We start from the raw sequence: 19,823 nt of genomic DNA on the forward strand, positions 1-19,823 counted from the left end.
AAGTTAAAGGATAACGATAAATTACTTCTTGTATATTTGAGAAGACTTATTTGTGATAGAGCCACTTAGTCCAGAATCTACTACCCAGCTAAAGCCAGCCTTGAATTTTAACCCCCACTTCCAAAATGCTTGAATTATAAGTGTGCATCACTGAAGTGTTTTACTGTGTGTGTGTGTGTGTGTGTGTATGTGTGTGTGTGTGTGTACACCATGGTGTGCATGTGGAAGTCAGAAGACAAAGAAGACAATCCGTGGGAGTTGTCTCTTTCCTTCCCCCATGCGATGACTCAGGTCATCAAGGTTGGCACAGCAAGTGCTTTTGCAAAACCACCAGCCTCCCAGACTGATGTTTTCCTTCTTTTTAAAAGACACAGTCTCACTACGCAGCCCCCAAGTGGTATGAAACTCTGCAGATCATCTGGCCACCAATCCACAAAGATTTGCCTGCCTCTAGCTCCTGCGTGCAGGGATTAAAGGCGTGTGTACTACACCTGACACAGCATTTTACTTTCGATTTTTAAAATTCTCTACTCTTTTATAATATGTGAGGTTAAGCTAATATTTGAAACAACTCAATTTCAGTTTTTGTTTGTTTTCTACCATTTTTATGAAATAAGCAAAATAGCCAATGGCTTCTAATTTTTCCTAGCTTAATGCAGATGCTGAAAGAGAAGAAGGAGAAGAGTTTGAAGACAACATGGATGTTTTTGATGACAGCAGCTCCAGCCCTTCTGGCACCTTAAGAAATTATCCACTCACCTGCAAAGTTGTTTATTCCTATAAGGTTTGTATCTCCCCCTATATCCACTGATAGTGATATGACAACTCTGAGAACTCATGGAACTGCATCTGCTTACACTATGCTGGCTCGCACAGAGCTGCCATCTGTTGATAGCAACAGGACATGGTGGTAAAATATTTAGTCTCTGCATCAGACTTTTCTGCTTAAAACCCTGTCTTTGCTGCTCTGAGCTACCCAACCATACACTGGGTCTCTGTTAACCCGTTTTTTAGGGAGTCTCTTTGTTAGTTTTCCTGTATCATAGGAACTGTATTTACTGTGAAGACTAAGTAACACTTCCATAGCAAAGCACTGAGCATAGAACCTGTATCTCATAAACTTTCAGTTCGTACGCCAGCTTGGCATAGACCCTCTATTAGGAAGCCCCTCAAGATTAAGGCCAGAGGGAAAATGTCTTATAAAGAGCAATTGTAGGAAAAAATCAGTACAATAGGCAGTGGCTGCAGTTCAAACTCTAGGAGCACCCAACTCCTGCCCCCTGAACATCTTCGTACTGGTAACGCCTTCTGCCTAGAACTCTTTATTTCCTCAAGTCTCAGCTGCCTATTTCTCTCCCTTGGAGCTCAGCTTAAAAAGCACCTCCCTTGCAGGAGAGATGGCTCAGCAGCTAGAAGCTCTTTTTGCCCTTAAAAAGGACACAAGTTCAGTTCCCAGCATCCACATACGGCAGTTCACAACCACTTGTAACTCCAACTCCTGACTTCTAGCCTCTCAGGGCCGTTTACACCCACACAAATAATTAAACTAAAATAAATTGTATTTTTTTTTAAATCTTTCTTTTTTAAAAAAAGAAAAAGGTACCTCTTAAGGTCACTCCTAAAAGTGTACTCTGACCCATTGTCTTCTGTCACATATGCTGACCATGCATTGCTGAACAGTGATATGTTCTGAAGAACGCAGTATTAAGTGATTTCAGTGTCTTGCAAACATCATGGAGGGGACTTCCACAGCCTAATATAGAGCCACTACTCACTGAGGGTCTGCTCTGTCTGCTTTACACTGCTCTTCAGGCCACATAAACAAAGCAAATGATGCTAAATCCCTGGAGTCAGTTCTGTGGTAAGGTTTCTTTTAAGTGGCAGATATACACCATAACACATCACTCTAAGCACCTGTGACGATGCCTGGGCACAGAAAATGAATGACGCAAGGGAGGCATGAACAAATGAGTCCTGTGTAATAAGGCACCATGGTAGAGGATGGTGCCAAAGATGATAGGGGATGGTATAGAGAGAAACGTTAATGCTGTACACTGATAACCCACCTCACCCTTGTGTGCTGAAAGCTGGCCCCATCTACACTCAACAGCAGTCATTCCAGGGAATTTGAGTTTGACATCTACTTGTTAAATTTAAATTTGTAATATATCATGTTTTCTAAAGGGTTAGGGCTTTTATTAATGTAACTTGTTTTAAAAATAATCTGGGGTTGGGGATTTAGCTCAGCGGTAGAGCGCTTGCCTAGCAAGCGCAAGGCCCTGGGTTCGATCCCCAGCTCTGAAAAAAAAAAAAAAAAAGAAAAGAAAAGAAAAATAATCTGAAAATTTAAGCATCTTTTGAGACATTTGGAAAGGTCTTTTAAAGTATAAAGCTCAAAGTATTTCCTGATGTTACTTCTTATTGTTATATTTACTTGAAAGTTCCAGAAACAAACTTTGTGATACTTAAGTATAGAGCCCTAAGCCTCCACCTGATTTCAGACAGCTCACATTCTTCCCCGTCTCTTCTGCTGATAAACCCAGTCATTTCCCTACTGAAAACCAGACTAAAACTCTTTAGGGATCAGAAATTTAGCTCAGTAGTAGAGTACTTCACTAGCAAGCAAGACTCTGGGCTCAAATCCCCATCTCTGGGGCTAGTGCTTGATTCCCAGAATCAAGCACATGATAGAAAAAGAGACCTGATTACCAAAAACACACAGATATACATGTAGACAAAACTCACCTACAATTTTTTAAAAGGATAGTATATGTTGGTTTACATCTTTAATGCTTAAAACAGGCAGATCTTTGTGAGTTCCAGGCCAACCAGAGCTACATAGTAAGAACCGACCTCAGAGAAAACAAAACAAACAAAACTTGTTATTAATGTAAATACAAAGAAAGAATACCAAATTGTATAGTGTCTCCACAATCTCTGTGCACATTCTTCAATTTCTACAATGAATAAGCATGACTTTTTAAACCCGGAAAGCAAAATGCAGAAATGTAAAGATAAGTGGAATGGATGTCTGGCTTACTGGGTATTCAGACTTGAAGGACAGGGTTTAAGACTGTATATTTAATAGGCACTTAATAACTATTTGCTGTCTATAGTTGGGATGACAGAAGTGAGAAACATAGCCCTGCTTTAAGTCATTCTAAAAGGAAACCCACAGGAATGAATTACTAGCTGGAGTGCCAGGCATGGAAGTCTGTATCAGAGAGATACAGAAGTCTTAGGGAAGTAAAAGGGAAGAAGCAAGAGGCTTCTCATGATGACTGTTATGGGAAAACATGAGCTGTGCCGCAAATCACAAGTAGTACTAAGAGCCGCTGTTGATTTGCCCATTCCTAACCTCTTCTGTAACCCTATAAGGAAAAGATTATCAAATGTCCCTTTCATTTAACAAACTTTATGTGAACACCTCTATTTACCAGCAGTGGGTTTTGTTGTTGTTTGTGGTTTTGTTTTGTTTTTTTTATTGTTTTGTTCTTGATAGGATTGTGGCATTGACCAAAAAGGCCCTTAATGGACCCTATATTCTACTTTTGAGTAACGTAGGATGAGAAGTTCAAACCATAGATCAAAAATATCTTTCTCTCTCTCTTTTTTAAAGATTTTTCTAAACTTTTTTGAATGTGCATTGACTTTTTGCCTATATGTGTAGCTGTGTGAAAGTGTCAGAACTCCTGGAGCTGGAACTACAGACAGTTGGAAGCTTCCCTGGGAATTAAACCCATGTTCTCTCAAGAGCAACCAGTGCTCTAACAGCTGAGTCATCTTTCCAGTCCCTCAACAACACCCTATGGTTATTGTCCATAGAAATAGACTGAAGCTGAACTTAACACTCAAAGCTATCAGACCTACTCATCTGAAAGACAGAGGAGAGCTGGCAGACAGAGGACAAAGGGAGGAAACAGAGGCAAGGAAGAGCACTGTGTGTTCAGAGAACAGGAAAGAGTATGTTGGCTCAAGGCTTTCAGAGGCCCACAGGGCCCACCCACTCCCTGTAGATCTTACACCACCACTCGAGTGCTTGCTTCTATTGGCCCACTGCTGCGGAGCTAGATGTGAACCTCCATAGTCTGTCACAGGACAACAGTATGTTTAAAGGTGCCCTGAGCCTCATGGCAGTGGTGCACACCTTTAATCCCAGCACTCAGGAGGCAGAGGCGACCAGATCTCTGTGAGTTCAAGGCCAGCGTGAACTCAGGTCTACAGAGCAAGTTACAGAACAACCATGTATATACACAGAGAAACCCTGTGTCAAAAACACCAAAAGATAAAAAAATAAGTAAAAATAATAATAAAGGTTCTCTGCCCCCTTCCTCTTCCCCTCCCCTGCCTTCATACACACTCAAGCCTGGTTGTATTGTTACTAAGTCTTGCCATGTACTTAGGAAAGTGACTTCATTTCAAAGGTGCTTTTGCTAATGTATTTACTAGTGGTTTTGTTTGTTTGTATCTTTGTGTATAGTTTTGTGTTCTTTTGAAAAGGATGTCCTTTTGTAGCCCAGGCTATCCTGGAACTCCTCTTCTTGTCTCAGCCTGAAATTAAGGCATATGTTACCCTATCTGGCACACAATGTTGTTTCAGAGTAACAAGAAAATTCCACTGAAGAAAATATGAAGAATAGTTTTCTATTTATTAAAATCTGTCATTAGAGTATTATAAATGGTCATTCACCTTCAGTCCTGTTTTGTGTCAGAAAGCTGTGACATCATCCATAATCTGAGTTTTAATGAAATGGGAAATCCTTCTCAGGAAGTGACTCAGTATCAGCACCAGTTGTGGTGCAGCACACCGTGATCCTGGCATTCAGTAAGTGAATGCAAGAGGGTCAGAAATTCATGCTCTTCAAGGTCCTCAGCTACATAGCAAGATTGAGGTCAGCTTGGGCAACATGAGACCATATGTCCAAAAAGAAGTGACTTACTTTATTTTCTTTTGTTGGCACAATTTAGAGGTATTTTATACTTGAGATTTGAAGAATGATAAGGCCTGGTGTGGTAGTGGGGAAGCTTTGAAGGCTTTTTGCTAGAGAACTAGAAGATGAATGTCACAGGTGTCAGACAAGACCCCTCAGGAAGCCTTGGTGGAGGCTCTCTCTCTGGAGTTCCCTCTGGAGCATCTGAGTTTCCTCCAAGTTCTGTGTCTCAAAAGAAAACATTGTGGCAGGTGCCAACTGAGACAGAAAAGCAACTACAGCTATTGGAGAACTCTCCATGTTGATCAGCCCGGTCTCCCCATCAAGATGGAGCAAAACCTAGCCTCAGTCATTGGCTTGCTCATAGCTTTCTTCTTTTGGCCATAACTTTTCAGTGGTTCCAGAAGAGCGCTGGGCAACATGCAATCCATGTACATAGTGTCTGCGCTCCACTGCATGCACGTCCATCAGTGCCTTCCCTGTTACTCACGCCTCCCAGGTCATCTTGGTTCTGTGCTTTTACTTGTCACATTGACTGCCATTCTTTGGAGAATGGCAAGGTTGGCATTTGGAATAAATGGAGGCATCACGCTGAATAACTTACGGCAGATAGCGAGCTGGAGCCAACATCCAGGCCCTCTGCTTCAGCACAGTGCTCTGCTCACTGAACCTGATTACCTCTTGAGGATCCAGTTTCTGTTGCAGTTTTATTTTGTTTAGTTTTCTGAAGTAAAACTTCACCTCATTATGATAGTTTTACAACACTGAAATTTTGTTTCTCAAAATCATTTCAATATTTTGATCCCTGGCTTTTGTTATAACCAGCTCACATCTGCTCTTTATCTAACCTTTTTGATTTTGTTCATGGCCATCCTACATTGCAGGCTTCTCAACCAGATGAGTTGACCATTGAGGAACATGAGGTGTTAGAAGTGATTGAAGATGGAGATATGGAAGACTGGGTAAAGGTATAATTCCTTTGCTCATATCACCCCTTCTTGTGATGTTTCAGGCATTTGATTTGGTTCTTGGTATGCTCTGTCCAAATTCTTTATACAAACCTGTTTTTTTTTCCTTGTCTTTTACCCAGGCTCGAAATAAAGTTGGCCAAGTGGGTTATGTGCCAGAAAAATACCTACAGTTTCCCACCTCAAACAGCCTACTGAGCATGCTACAGTCTCTGGCTGCTTTGGACAGTCGGTCACACACGTCCAGCAATTCCACAGAAGCAGAACTTGTTTCAGGCAGCCTGAATGGAGATGCTAGTGGTAAAGACTAAAATAAGACACTTGATCTGGTCATGTTTTTTACCTAAACTCGTAACTGAAAATTAGCCTACAGTGGGTTTAAAAGCACTTTATGTCCTGTGTTTTCCTATATTTGATATCTAGTCCTGAAAAGCAGAGGCATAAAGATAATTTCAGTGAATAATAACTTACAACTTACCCTGTCCTGTGTGATGCTCACTAGTTGTCATAAAGCAAGGGTGGTTATGGAGTCAGCCCATCTTGCTAAGACACATTCTGAGTACACCTAGTAGTTGGGAGTTTGAAGCAGGAGGATTATTGCAAGTTTGAGACCAGCCTGGGCTACAGAGAATACCTTCTCTCAAAATCAAGGACAAAAGCAGTACATCTATCTGTCTCTTACCAGTTTGTCTTTCTCTTGCTTCCAGTCTGTTTTGTGAAAGCACTTTATGATTATGAGGGCCAGACAGATGATGAGTTGTCCTTTCCCGAGGGAGCAATTATCCGCATTGTGAACAAAGAGAACCAAGATGATGATGGCTTCTGGGAAGGGGAATTCAGTGGCCGAATTGGTGTTTTCCCATCGGTGCTAGTGGAAGAGCTCTCAGCCTCTGAGAATGGCGACACTCCATGGACAAGAGATATTCAGGTGTGAGAAGGCACAAGACTGAAGAGCTTCACCTTTGCTCTACTCCTTAGTAGCCAAGTGTTTACCCAACTGAGTTTAGAAAACTGGAGGCTTCTCAGGACCTTGTAGAAAGTGAACGTCTTACATCTCATTCTCTTTCCCACACTGCTTTCTCTGAATTCAATAAAATACTAAGTTTCATAGGACATTGGAGAGATGATTTTGCTGGAGAGAAAGAAGCCAGGGAGAGGATGTATTGTCTCCAGCCAGATTCCACAGTATAACCCTTAACCAGACTGCCTTACCTCATGAGAACCTCTGTCTCTCCCAGGGTCTGCCAGAGCTCTAGGGGGCTCAGTGTCCCTACCACAGCTAAGGGTGATTTTTACCGGAAACTGTTGGTTTAATTTGTCCTCTTGCTCCAGCAGGCCTAGCAGATGGAAGGATAAGGCGTGTGATTGTGTCTGCTTAGTCTGACATGTAGAAAACCTAGAAATCAGAAACTCAACCAATGACTTGACTTCACACACAGACACCATTTGTTCTCACAGATTTAACTGAATTGCCTAATAGAGAACCCCAGAGAAGGGTTGACTTGGAAATGGTCTAAGATACAGTCAGTAGAATAATGTAGTACAACACAAAATTGAAGCTTTTGTGAGGCTGACGGCCCTCAACAGTTAGTTATAAGTAAGTGCCAAAGAAAAGGAAGGCATGCTGGGCAGCAAAGTAGCCAAGCTCTCCTCTTGAGGAGGCCACCTAGTAACTCTGCCTCCTTTGCTGCAGGTCTCTCCATCCCCCAAGCCTCACACATCCCTGCCTCCACTGCCTCTGTATGACCAGCCTCCCAGCAGCCCTTACCCCAGTCCAGATAAGAGGAGCTCCCAGTTCTTCCCCCGGTCTCCTTCAGCCAATGGTAAGAGTTCTGGGCAGCTGCCCCTCACCACTTACTTCTACACTGGCATCTTTACTATCCCATCATAACCTCTTGGATTCTCTCCCTCAGAAAACTGCCTTCATGCTGAGTCACCAGGATTCTCACAGGCCTCAAGACAGACTCCTGACACCTCGTATGGCAAGCTGCGGCCTGTAAGTCTCCCACCTTGAAGGGTTATGGATTACATAGTTCTTCCAAACTGAAAATGATTTATTTTGCCCACATGGTCCATTTTGCTATTGATCTGCCATGCAGTGCTTTGGGGAAGTATAAAGAACTGTAAGAAAGAAAAGCTATATTTTTGGTTGTGAGTCCAGCCTTTAATGGTTGAGCCATGGCTTCCCAGTACATATGCAGTAGAGGGCTGCCTTTTCTTGCCTCAAGATATGCCTAATCCTACAGAGACTTGATACACCAAGGTAAGGGTGTATGGGAGAGGCACCCTCTCAGAGATGAGGAAGATGGTGGAGGAACCCTGTGGCAAGTTACCAGGAGAAGGGGGCAGCATTCGGCATGTATATACATAAATTTTTTAAAGGAAAGAAAGAATGAAAGAAAACAAGAAAGAAAACAAAGGCTATAAAATGAGCTGATATGGTGGTGTATACCTTTAATCTCAGCATTCAGGAGGCAAAGGCAGGTGAATCTCTGAGTTCTAGGCTATATAGCAAATCCTAGGCCAGACCCTGCCACCGCCGTGGTCATCGTCATCGTCATCATCATCATCATCATAGGTGTTGGAGAGATGGCTTAGCAGTTAAGAGCACTTGCTGCTATTGTAGAGGGTCTGAGTTTGGTTTCCAGCACCAGCATACAGTGTGGCTCACAACTGTCTGCAACTCCAATTCCAGGAAGTCCGGAAGGCTCTCGTCTGCCCTTCTCGGGAGCCAGGGATGCACATTACATATGGTTGCATACAGACAAACGTACACATAAAGTAAAATCATTTTTTAAACTCAGTTCACATCCCAGTCACAGCCCCCACTCCTTCCTCTCTTCCTAGTCCCACCTTTACAAGTCTCTTTCCCATTGCCCCAAGAAGGGAAAAACCCCTCCCTTGGGTACTGCCTCACCCTAGGACATCTGGTCCCAGCAGAACTAGACATGTCCTCTCCTACTGAGGCCCAACTAGGCAATCCAGGTAATCAGAAGGGGATCCAATGGCAGGGAACAGAGACCAAGACTGCCACTTCTTAGGGGACCCACATTCAAACCAAGCTGCACATTTGCTATGAATGTGTAGGGGCTCTAGGTCCAGCTCCTGCATGCTCCTTGGTTGGTTTCCCAGACTCTGAGCCCCCATGGTCCCAGGTTAGTTGACTCTGAAGGTCTTCTTGTGGTGCCCTTGACCCCCTCTGGCTCACTTGTATCTCCCACTCTTCCACAAAACTCCCAAGCTCCACCTGATGTTTGGTTATGGATCTCCTCATCTGCCTCTATCTGATGTTGGATCAAGCCTCTCCAACAGTTAAGCATATACCTAAGCTAAGTTCCTGTTTGCAAGCATAGCAGCGTATTAATAACAGTATCGGGTTAGCTCTCTCATTGTGTGGGTCTCAAGTTGGGACAGTCATTGGCTGGCTGTTCCCTCAGTCTCTGCTCCATCTTTATCTCTGCACATCTTGTAAGCAAGACGGATTTTGAGTTGAAGGTTTTGTGGGTAGGTTGATGTCCTCTTTCCTCCTCTGAAAGACTTGCCTGAGTACAGGAGGTACCCACTTCAGTCTCAGTATCTCCCACTAATAGGATCTGAGCTAGAGTCAGCCCCATAGACTCCCTGTATCCTCTCCTGTCCCAGGCTTCCAGAGAGTCACCAGAGATAACCTCAGCTATTTCCATTCTCAATCCAGCCATCTCCCACCTCCTTCTCTTCCCGTACCTGATCACCATATCTGTTCCCCTCCTCTTCTACCCATTCCCTCTTCCCATCCACCTCTGATGACTATTTAGTTTCCCCTTTTGAGTAAGATTCATGCATCTTCCCTTGGGACCTCCTTACTACTCAGTTTCTTTGGGTCTGTGGATTGTAGCATGGTTATCCTGCATTTCATGGCTAATGTCCACTGATAACTGAGAACATACCACGCATGTCTTTCTGGCTCTGGGTTACCTCACTCAGGATGATATTCTCAGGTTCCATCCATTTGCCTGTAAAATTCATGATGTCTTTGTTTTTAATAGCTGAGTAACCTGTTATGTAGATATACCACAGTTCCTGTATCCATTCTTCAGTTGAGGGACATCTAGGCTGTTTCCAGTTTCTGACTATTACGAATAAAGCTGCTATGAACATAGGTGAACAAATGTCCCTGTGGTGTAGTGGGGCATCTTTTGGGTATATGCTTAGGAGTGGTATAGCTGGGTCTTGAGGTAGAACTATTTCCAGTTTTCTGAGAAACCACCAGTTTGATTTCCAGGGTGGTCATACAAGTTTGTACTCCCACCAGCAATAGAGGAGTGCTCCCCTTGCTCCACATCTTTGACAACATGTGCTGTCACTTGAGTTTTTGATCCTAGCCTTTCTAATAGGTGCAAGATGGAATCAATCTCATAGTCGTTTTGATTTGCATTTCCCTGATGACTAAGGATGCTGAACATTTAAGTGTTTCTCTGCCATATGAGATTTCCCTATTGAGAATTCTCTGTTTAGCTCTGTACCCCACTTTATAATTGGGTTGTTTGGTTTGTTGTCTAATTTCTGGAGTTCTTTATATATTTTGGATATTAGCCCTCTGTTGGGTATAGGGTTGGTGAAGATCTTTCCCTAATCTGTAGGTTGCCATTTTGTCTTACTGACAATGCCCTTGCCTTACAAAAGTTTTTCGGTTTCATGAGGTCCCTTTTATCAATTGCTAATGTTAGAGCCTAAGCCATTGATGTTCTGTTCAGGAAGTTGTCTCCTGTACCAATGTGTTCAAGGCTATTCCCCACTTTCTTTTCTGCTAGAGTTTATGTTTAGGTCTTCGATCCACTTGGACTTGTTTTCTCCATGGTATAAATATGGATCTATGTTCATTCTTCTACATGGAGACATCCAGTTAGATCAGCACCATTTGTGGAAGATGCTTTCTCTTTTCCATCTAAGGTTTTGCCTTTGTTCAAAAGTCAAGTGTCCATAGGTGTGTGGATTTGTTTCAGGGTCTCTGACTGGATTCCATTCATCAACCTGCCTGCTCTTATACTAATACCATGTAATTTTTATCACTATTGCTCTGTAGTATAGCTTGATGTCAGGGATGGTAATACTGCCAGAAGTTCTTTTCTTTCTCAGGATTGTTTTAACTATCCTGGGTGGGGTGTTGTTGTTGTTGTTGTTGTTGTTGTTTTTGTTGTTGTTGTTGTTGTTTTTCCATATGAAGTTGAGAATTGCTCCCTTAAGGTCTGTAAAGAATTACGTTGGAATTTTTGTGGGAATTGCATTTTATGGGAATCTGTAGATTGCTTTTGGTAAGATGGCTATTTTCATTATATCAGTCCTACTGATCCAGGAGCATAGGAGATCTTTCCATCTTCTCATATCTTCCTCAGTTTCTCTCTTTAGGGACTTGAATTTCTTGTCATACAGGTCTTTTCATTTGCTTGATAGAGTCACACCAAGATATTCTATATTATTTGTGGCTATTGTAAAGGATATCGTTTCCCTAATTTCATTCTCTTTCTCATTTGTATAAAGGAGGGCTACTGTTTTTTGTTTGTTTGTTTAGTTCATTTTGTATCCAACCACTTTGCTGAAGGTGTTCTCTGGTAGAATTTTTAGAGTTGCTTATGTATATTATCATATCATCTGCAAATATCGTCACTTTTACTTCTTCATTTCCAATTTGTATCCCCTTTATCCCCTTGATCCTCTTTAGTTGTCTTAATATTCTAGCTAGAACTTTGAAGTACTGTATTAGATAGATAGGGAGAGAGTGGGCAGCCTTATCTTGTCCCTGGTTTTAGTGGAATTGGTTTAAATTTCTCTCCATTTAATTTAATATTGGCTGTTGGCTTGCTGTGTATTGCTTTTGTTATGCTTAGGTATGTGCTATGAATTCCTGATCTTTTGAAGACTTAACATGAAGTGGTATTGGATTTTTGTCAGACAAATCCACACACCTATGGTATCATTTAATGAGATGATCCTGTGATTTTTTTTCTTTCAGTTCGTTTATATGGTATATTACATTGATGGATTTTTGTATAATAAATCACCCCACCATCCCTGGGATAAAGCCTAATTGATCATGGTAGATGATATTTTTAGTGTGTTCTTGTATTGATTGTGAGTATTGTTTTACGTATTGTTGCATCGATGTTCATAAGAGAAATTGGTCTGAAATTCTCTCTTTGTTGAATCTACATGTAGTTTAGGTATCAAGGTGACTGTGGCCCCATAGAATTATTTTGGCAGTGTCCTTCTGTTTCTGTTTTGTGAAATAGTTTGAGGAGTATTGGTGTTAGCTCTTCTTAGAAAGTCTGGTAGAATTCTGTTTTTATTTTGGTTAGGAGACATTTAATGGCTACTGCTCTTTACTTAGGTTATGGGACTGTTTAAATAGTTTTCCTGATCTTGGTTTAACTTTGGTAGGTATCTGCCTAGAAAATCATCTGTTTCTTTTAGATTTTCCAGTTTTGTAGAGTATAGACTTTTGAAGTATGACCTAATGATTCTTTGGATTTCCTCATTGCCTGTTGTTGTTTCTGATTTTGTTAATTTGGATACTGTCTCTCTTCCTTTTAGTTTGGCTAAGGGTTTGTCTATCTTGTTGATTTTCTCAAAGAACCAGCTCTTGATTTCATTGAGTCTTTGTATTGTTTTCTTTGTGTCTAACTGGTTGATATCAGCTCTGATTTTGATTATTTCATGTGGTCTATTTCTCTTGGGTGTGTTTGCTTCCTTTTTGTTTGTTTGTTTTTGTTTTTTGTTGTTGTTGTTTTTGTTTTTTGTTTTTCCTAGAGCTTTCAGATGTAATTTTAAATTGTTTGTATGAGATCTCTCCAGTTTCTTTATGGAGGCACTTAGTGCTATGAACTTTCCCCTTAGCACTGCTTTCATTGAGTCCCCTAAGTGTGGGCATGTTATGCCTTCATTTTCATTGAATTCTAGAAAGTCTTTAATTTCTTTTTTATTTCTTCCCTGACCCAGAGATCATTGATAAAGAGTTGTTCAGTTTCCATGCGCTCGTAGGCTTTATGTTGTTTCTGTTGTTGAAGTCCAGCTTTAATCCATGGTGGTCTGATAAGATACAAGGCGATATTTCTTGTATCTGTTGAGGCTTGCTTTGTGACCAACTATATGGTCAATTTTGGAGAAGGTTCCATGAGGTGCTGAGAAGAAGGTATATTCTTTTGTGTTTGGATGAAAGGTTCTGTAGATATCTGTTAAGTTCTGATTCATAACATCAGTTAGTTTCATTATTTCTCTGTTTAGTTTTTTACTAGATGACCTGTCGGTTGGTGGGAGTGAGGTATTGACGTCCCCAAGTACTATTGTATGGGGTTTGGTGTACAATTTAAACTTTAGCAATGTTTCTTTTACAAATATGGGTACCCTTGAATTTGGGACATAGATATTCAGAATTGAGACATCATCTTGGTGAATTTTTCCTTTGAATATGAAGTGTCCTTCCCCATCTCTTTTGCTTAATTTTGGATGAAAGTTATTTTATTAGATATTAAAATGACTACTCAGATTTGCTTTTTGGGGTCTACTTGGAAAACTAAAAATCATTTTTCTTAAAAGGAAGGTTATATAATAACTCATCCAGTCTACATTGGAACTTTCCTCCCTGAGCCAAGGTAAGATCAGAGAGGGTAGCTGTGCAGTACTTAAATATAAACATAGCACAATCATGAAATGAAGCAATTTCTTAGCAGATATTTATTAAGAATCCATTTTTTAGCCTGGTGGTGGTGGTGCTAACCTCTAATTCCAGTAATTGCTCCAGGTTGATAATGGTCTACAAAGCCACAACAGCCAGCTACACAGAGAAACTGTCTTGAACCTTCTAGTCTCCCCCCTCCCACCAAAATGAGAAAGCATTTTCCTGGGGCTGACAAGGTGACTCAGCAGTTAAGAACACTGGCTACTCTTCCAGAGGATCTGGGTTCAGAGGATCTGGAACTCTAGTTCCAGGGATCTACCACCCTCTTCTGGCCTTCAAGGACACTGCATGCACATGGTACACAGACATGCATGCAGGCAAAACACTCATATATATTAATTACAGTATTTTTTTAAGAGTCTGTTTTTCTGTGTTTGCATCTTTGAAAGACCTTGAAGTAAGATACACTTCATGGCCTCAGAGAACTTGTGTTCTGAAGGATGTGTTTTGACAAGAGTGATCTCTACAGTTAGTTGTTTGTTGCCCCACACTCTGCTGTCACTCCCTCTCATCACCACTAGACTTCCAGGCCATAGCCTGAAAACTGGTAATCTAGAAGCTGTGAGGCATTTTATTTTATTCAAATTTGATCCCTTGATCCACTGACTTGATTCATTCAACTGATGTGCACTGAGAACCTTGATGGACTTATAGGTCTTTATTGTTATGGAAGGCATTGTAGAGGAAGAGCAGGATAGCATTTTGGCTGCTTGTACACTTTTTTTTTTAAAGATTTATTCATTTATTATATATAAGTACACTGTAGCTGTCTTCAGACACACCAGAAAAGGGCATCAGATCTCTTTACAGATGGTTGTGAGCCACCATGTGGGTGCTGGGAATTGAACTCAGGACCTCTGGAAGAGTAGTCGGGTGCTCTTAACCGCTGAGCCATCTCTCCAGCCCTGCTTGTACACTTTTAAAACCTTGCTACTGGCTGGGCATGGTGGCACATGCCTGTAATTCCCAATATTTGGGAGCTGAGGTAGAAGGATCATGAGTTCAGAACCAGCCTGGGCTATAATAAGAACTTGTCTCAAAAAGAAAAAGAAATTCTATGGCAGCTTAACAGAGAGTGTGGAGGGAAGCAGAACAGTTGGAGGGAGCCACTGGGATGCTGAAGGAGACAGTGGCAGCAAGGCTGCCAGGCTCTGAGAGGGCAGGGAGTAAAGAGGACCCACCTGTTGTCTCAATGGTACACGCCATTGTTCTGTCTCAGCTGCATCTGCTGAACTCATCTGCACTGAACTCACTCTTCCTGCATGATCTCATCTACTCCCATGACCATTCCCATACCAGCAATCCCCACCATTCCTGCTGCCGTGGTCCCAGCCTCCTACCCCTCAACCCAAGGATAGTGACAGGTCCTGCTGGGTTTACTGTCAGAGCCTTCCACTGCCCTGCAGACTATCTGCTAAGTCATCTTCCAGAGAACTCTAGCCCACTACAGTCTCTTCCTACACTGCTGAGTCATGTTTTCCCACCCAGATCTGATACTCTGTATAACCAACCAAAACCTCTACCTAGAGGTTTGTCTCTTTTCTTTCTCCTTTAACTTCATTTTTCAGTGCTGGGAATTGAATCTAGAGCCTTGAGCCTGCTAAGCACTCCCTCACTGGGTTACATTTCCAGCCCCATGTTTTTTGGTTTGGTTTGGTTTTTGAGATAAAATATCACTGTGTAACCCAGGCTGGCCTCCATCTTTCTGCAGTTCTCCTGCCTCTGCCTCCTGCATGCTGGGATCACAAGTGTGTGCCACCCTGCCTGACTATCCAAGTTTCTTACTGTAACTTAATAAGGCCCTTCACTACTTGCCCCAGCCCACCTCTCCAGCCTTGTTCCCCATGTCTTTCCTGATAGAGTAGTTCCAGTCCCCATACTGTGTCTTCTTTTTGCCACTCCCAGCTTTACTTTGGAGAAGTGTCTTAGGACTACAGCGACTTGCAGCCCTTGGTGCTCCCAGCATAACAAACAATCTAACCTGACATCTCGTGCAGAGTGGGGCCTGCTGTTCAGGGCAGGGAACACACAGAAAACTGAGAGCGTTCCCAGGCCCTCAGGTGTCAGTGTACGTCTAGAGGAGCATTGAAGCTTTCCACATGCTAGCAGCCTCTGAGTCAAGAAGCTGATAACCCTGTAATTGTCTCTTGCTCAGGTTCGGGCGGCACCCCCACCACCCACACAGACCCACCGACGGACAGCTGAGAAGATGGAGGATGTGGAGATCACACTGGTGTGACCATGGATTTACCTCCGTTCCTGCTACAATCAAGGCCAGGCTTGGGGTTTGGCCAGTCTCTTTCTTAGGCACCTTTGCATGATGATGACTCTTGAACAGAGCAAAACCAAGGAGGATTCGATGTGACTGGTTGGCCTGATTGTGCCTTTTTTGTTGTCATTTTCTATGTCATCTCTCCTACCATAGCACAATTCATAGCGGGTCCTAGAAGCAGAGGGGAGCAGCTCTCATGCCTTATGGTGGCCCATTTTTATATGAGACTCAAGGCCAGGCCTAGATCCAGGGCACAGACCCAGAATTACCAATTGTGTGAACTCGTACAGTATATTACTGTGGCCACGAGGCTGTGGCAAAGATCTCATCTTTCCTCAAGTGGATTTTGCTCTTCTGATTATTATTCAAATCATGTTGACTGTGTAAGGAAATGAGGGATCCAGGAGAGGCTGGCTCCTCCCCAGGTTCATTCCCATACTGAAAATGCAACTTTATTGGGAAGAAGGTGGACTGTCTGAGCTTAGCGCCAATTGCATTAATGCACATCTCTTCCACAACTAACAGATTTAAAATAACAGTGTCCTTTGTATTAATATTTACGCCATTCATTTAGTATTAGTGGGCTGACCTGGAGGGGCTGAGGCCACATCTTTCCCATCACATAGACTAGAAGGGAGGCTGGGGAAGACGCAGAGATGCAGCTTCCACGTCGGAAATGAGCCACTTTAATGCTCTTTTTACCTTTGGGTATTTTCCTCTTGGTTTTTACAGTGTATATCCTTCTGACCAGTGTCCTTTGAATCCAAGTGTCCGGCTGCATTGAGGACAAAGGCCTATATCGCTCAGCTTCTCTACTGGGGAGGCCCTTATTTTATTCCCAAGCCAGAGTACTGGCCTAGACATCTGGGTTGATTGGTGCAGACTTGTTGTCGCCTTCTGAAAGCACAGCTTCAGGTCCCACTACCCTGACATTTGTCTGGGGGTGAAGAATCTGTAGGCCCTGGAGGGAACCTGCTTTCTGTGGAAAGGATAAAGGACTGCACACCTGCCCAGGTGAGACCAAGGAGGCCAGCACCTCCTGCAGGTCATGGAAGAGGTTCATGGTGCTCCCCTTGGCTCAGCCTAGAAGGGCCGAGCACTCTGGACTGTAGATCTTGACCTAGGGAACAAAGCAATGCTTGCCAATTTGTCTTTTACCTTGACTGGGAAAAGAAAATCAGATTTAAAGGTTTTATGATGCTTTGAATTTTCCATCCCTCCTGAGAATCTCTAAAAACTTGAAATGGTCATATGTCCCCATGGGATTTTGACTGATATCAGAGCTGAAGGGATTTTCAGTCATTCAATAACTTTAGCAATGATACTCTGATGAATCTTCTCCATGAATTTGGATTTTTGGTTTTTGCATTTATCTGTTGATCTATTTGAGGTCTTTTTATGTTTATCAAACTTATTCTTAAGTTTAAAAAATTGAAAGGGTATTTTAAGATTTTCAAATTTGCTGATCTTCAAAGTGCTGATAATAGAGCAGTTCCTGCCACCCATATTCTGTTGAGCTAACCAAATTGTCCATGGATTTGAGTTTCCCATAACCTCAGAGTTATTCGAACTCTTTTGTTATATTTTAAAATATTTTTTGGAAGAGCTGCTAATTTTATTTTAAGAAACAAAGTTGTAAAAATATATGCCTCCTTTTTAAAAAAAAAAAAATAAATAACCCTTCTCTCCAGGCCGAATAACCCGGCATCACCGTGCACAGGTCAGGGCTCAGAGAGAGCCTCCGTGCAGATGCGCTTTCTTTACAGTGGCTGTAAAAAGTTTGTATTTATTATGTATAAAATGTTGAATAATAAAAAGTGAAATTAAGTTTTCCAAGTGTCCTGATAAAAAGAGTTGACTAGGTGGGCTTTGAGAGAGAGGATGCTTCTTGTGGGCCATCCTTAAATCACTTGTGCTAAGAGCAGGAAGTGAGTCTACCCAGGCAACACAGATCCTGATGCTATTCTTGTCCAGCAAGAGGGAAGAAAAGACAGGTCATGTATTTGAGGCCAGGACCATAAAATGAGTCGTGTTGTGATCTAGTTACAGCCTGAGTCTCTCTTGCTTCCAAACAATCACAAATCAAGGTTCCCCTCTGGGTTCTGGGGATTTAACTCAGGTGGCCAGCTTGTGCAATAAAAACTTTTACTCACTGAGCCACTGGTGTGGAGGAACCTAAAGATCCAGCCCTTACCTGGAGCAGGGTTGCCACCTTCCCAGGCATTTTCCTGCGCATGTGTGCTTCCTCTGCTGATTTAGAGCCGCGTTAGGTAATACTCTAGAGTTTATGTCATCTTTTTATTTACTTTATTATTGTCTTTTTGCTTGTGTATGATTTATGAGTGCAAGTATGTGTGTCTGTGCCCCAACACATATTTGAGGATCAGGACAAATTTTTAGATGCCTTTCTGTGCACTTTGCTGAGGTGGATCTTGTTTTTTTGGGATTTTTTTGCTGTACTGTGCACTCCATCCTAGCTGGCCCTCACGTTCCTGCACCACTGCTAGGTTACATTGTATAACCTATGTGTAACATTGTAACATTTTGTTGGTTGGTTGGTTTGTGTTCCTCTGTGGATTTTAAAATTTGAACTCAGGCGGCCAAGCTATGTGCAGCAAAAGCTTTTACTCACTGAGCCATCTTGCCAGCCATGTTTTTGTCATTCCTTTTGATGGCTGCATATTCAGTTGTTTGGGTATATAATTATCTAATGTTCCTTTAGTGAAGTGCATTTAAGTAATATCTAGCCATTTGCTTTTAGGAAATTAAAGCTAACATCATTGTATATACTTCCTTATAAATTTGTTAGCAGTGTAAATATTGGGCAAATTCCTAAATGTAAAATTTGACAGAAAGGGTGTGTGTCTGTCTGTCTGTGTGTGTGTGTGTCTGTGTGTGTGTGTCTCTCTGTGTGTGTAATTTTCTTTTGTTAGATGCTTGCCAAATTGTCGTCCAAAAGAATTGCATGAGTTTGCATTCCCACCAACAGTACATGGAGCAGCATGGACGTGGAAATCGGGTGTGGGTTATTTAAATCCTGGCTGAGCCACTTGCTGCAGCTACAAGGACTTACTGGCCTGAGGAGAAGCCTAGATTCAGGAAGGAGACAAAGTATGCAGCAAAGGGTGGCACACCAACACCATCTGCACTGTCATCTCTCAGCCTTCAAGGTCTTCAGGACAAAGGATCCTTTTCTATCTCTGAGCCACTTAGTAACCCACAGGAAGATGGGGTTTGAAGTGCCATAGATCTAGAAGACCATAAGGACACATTTTCTGCAGTGAACGCTCACTCTCAAGTCTGACGCTAGTCTTAGAGGCCTATTCTTTAATTTAGAGTAGAGTCAGGTAGTTGTCCTCCTACCCCCAGTGTCATCCATGTTGACTTCCTTTGTCACAGGAACTGACCAAGCTGCCAAGCCATAGATTCACTGTTGATTACCTGACCCCTACCTCTCTAAGCCCAGGCCCATAAATCAGAGTCAAAGCCGGATGTTACCTGGCTTTACCTGCCACTACCTAATAGAACATCTTTTCCTCCCAGCTGCCACTGCCCCTGCTTAAATGTTGCAGTGAAGGTGACTTTGATGGGCTTATCTGATTCTCCCTGCTAGATCAGCTGAGTTACTCTAGATGCAAGAGAATTACACAAAAGCTCACAGCATTTGAAAACAGACATGGATTTCTTAGGGACAAGGCAGCCATTATGGTCTGTATTATGATGCCACCCCTGGGCCACGCCAGTCATACTGTCGAGGAGTCCAACCACAGCTTGAGGATTTGGTTCTGGTTACTGCCCATCTCTGAGTGGCCTTAGGACAGTATCTGGCTGCAGTGAATCTCTGCATTTATTTAGTTTAAGTTGAAGATACACACACACACACACACACACACACACACACACACACACACACACTGTATCAGAAATAAAACCAAATTACA

The 19,823-nt window shown here is 42.3% G+C and overlaps 1 protein-coding gene across 6 annotated transcripts in view; it reads left to right on the forward strand.

The window, feature by feature from the left end:
- Positions 1 to 17,714, forward strand: part of Fchsd2 (FCH and double SH3 domains 2) — a 321,476-nt gene extending 303,762 nt beyond the window's left edge. For 4 of the 6 annotated variants that reach the window (XM_063262815.1, XM_063262816.1, XM_008759721.4 and 1 more), the window contains 7 exons: positions 650 to 784; positions 5,816 to 5,899; positions 6,022 to 6,199; positions 6,607 to 6,827; positions 7,593 to 7,722; positions 7,813 to 7,895; positions 15,766 to 17,709. In XM_063262815.1, coding sequence (XP_063118885.1) covers positions 650 to 784; positions 5,816 to 5,899; positions 6,022 to 6,199; positions 6,607 to 6,827; positions 7,593 to 7,722; positions 7,813 to 7,895; positions 15,766 to 15,849 — 915 coding nt within the window. In that variant the 3' untranslated portion in view covers positions 15,850 to 17,709. Of the gene's footprint in view, positions 1 to 649; positions 785 to 5,815; positions 5,900 to 6,021; positions 6,200 to 6,606; positions 6,828 to 7,592; positions 7,723 to 7,812; positions 7,896 to 15,765 lie in introns of those variants that run through there. The other 2 variants (NM_001395742.1, XR_005506100.2) reach the window with 2 other exon arrangements.
- The last annotated feature ends 2,109 nt before the right edge of the window (positions 17,715 to 19,823 follow it).

This window comes from Rattus norvegicus, chromosome 1 (assembly GCF_036323735.1).
Source record: "Rattus norvegicus strain BN/NHsdMcwi chromosome 1, GRCr8, whole genome shotgun sequence".
NCBI lineage: Eukaryota > Metazoa > Chordata > Mammalia > Rodentia > Muridae > Rattus > Rattus norvegicus.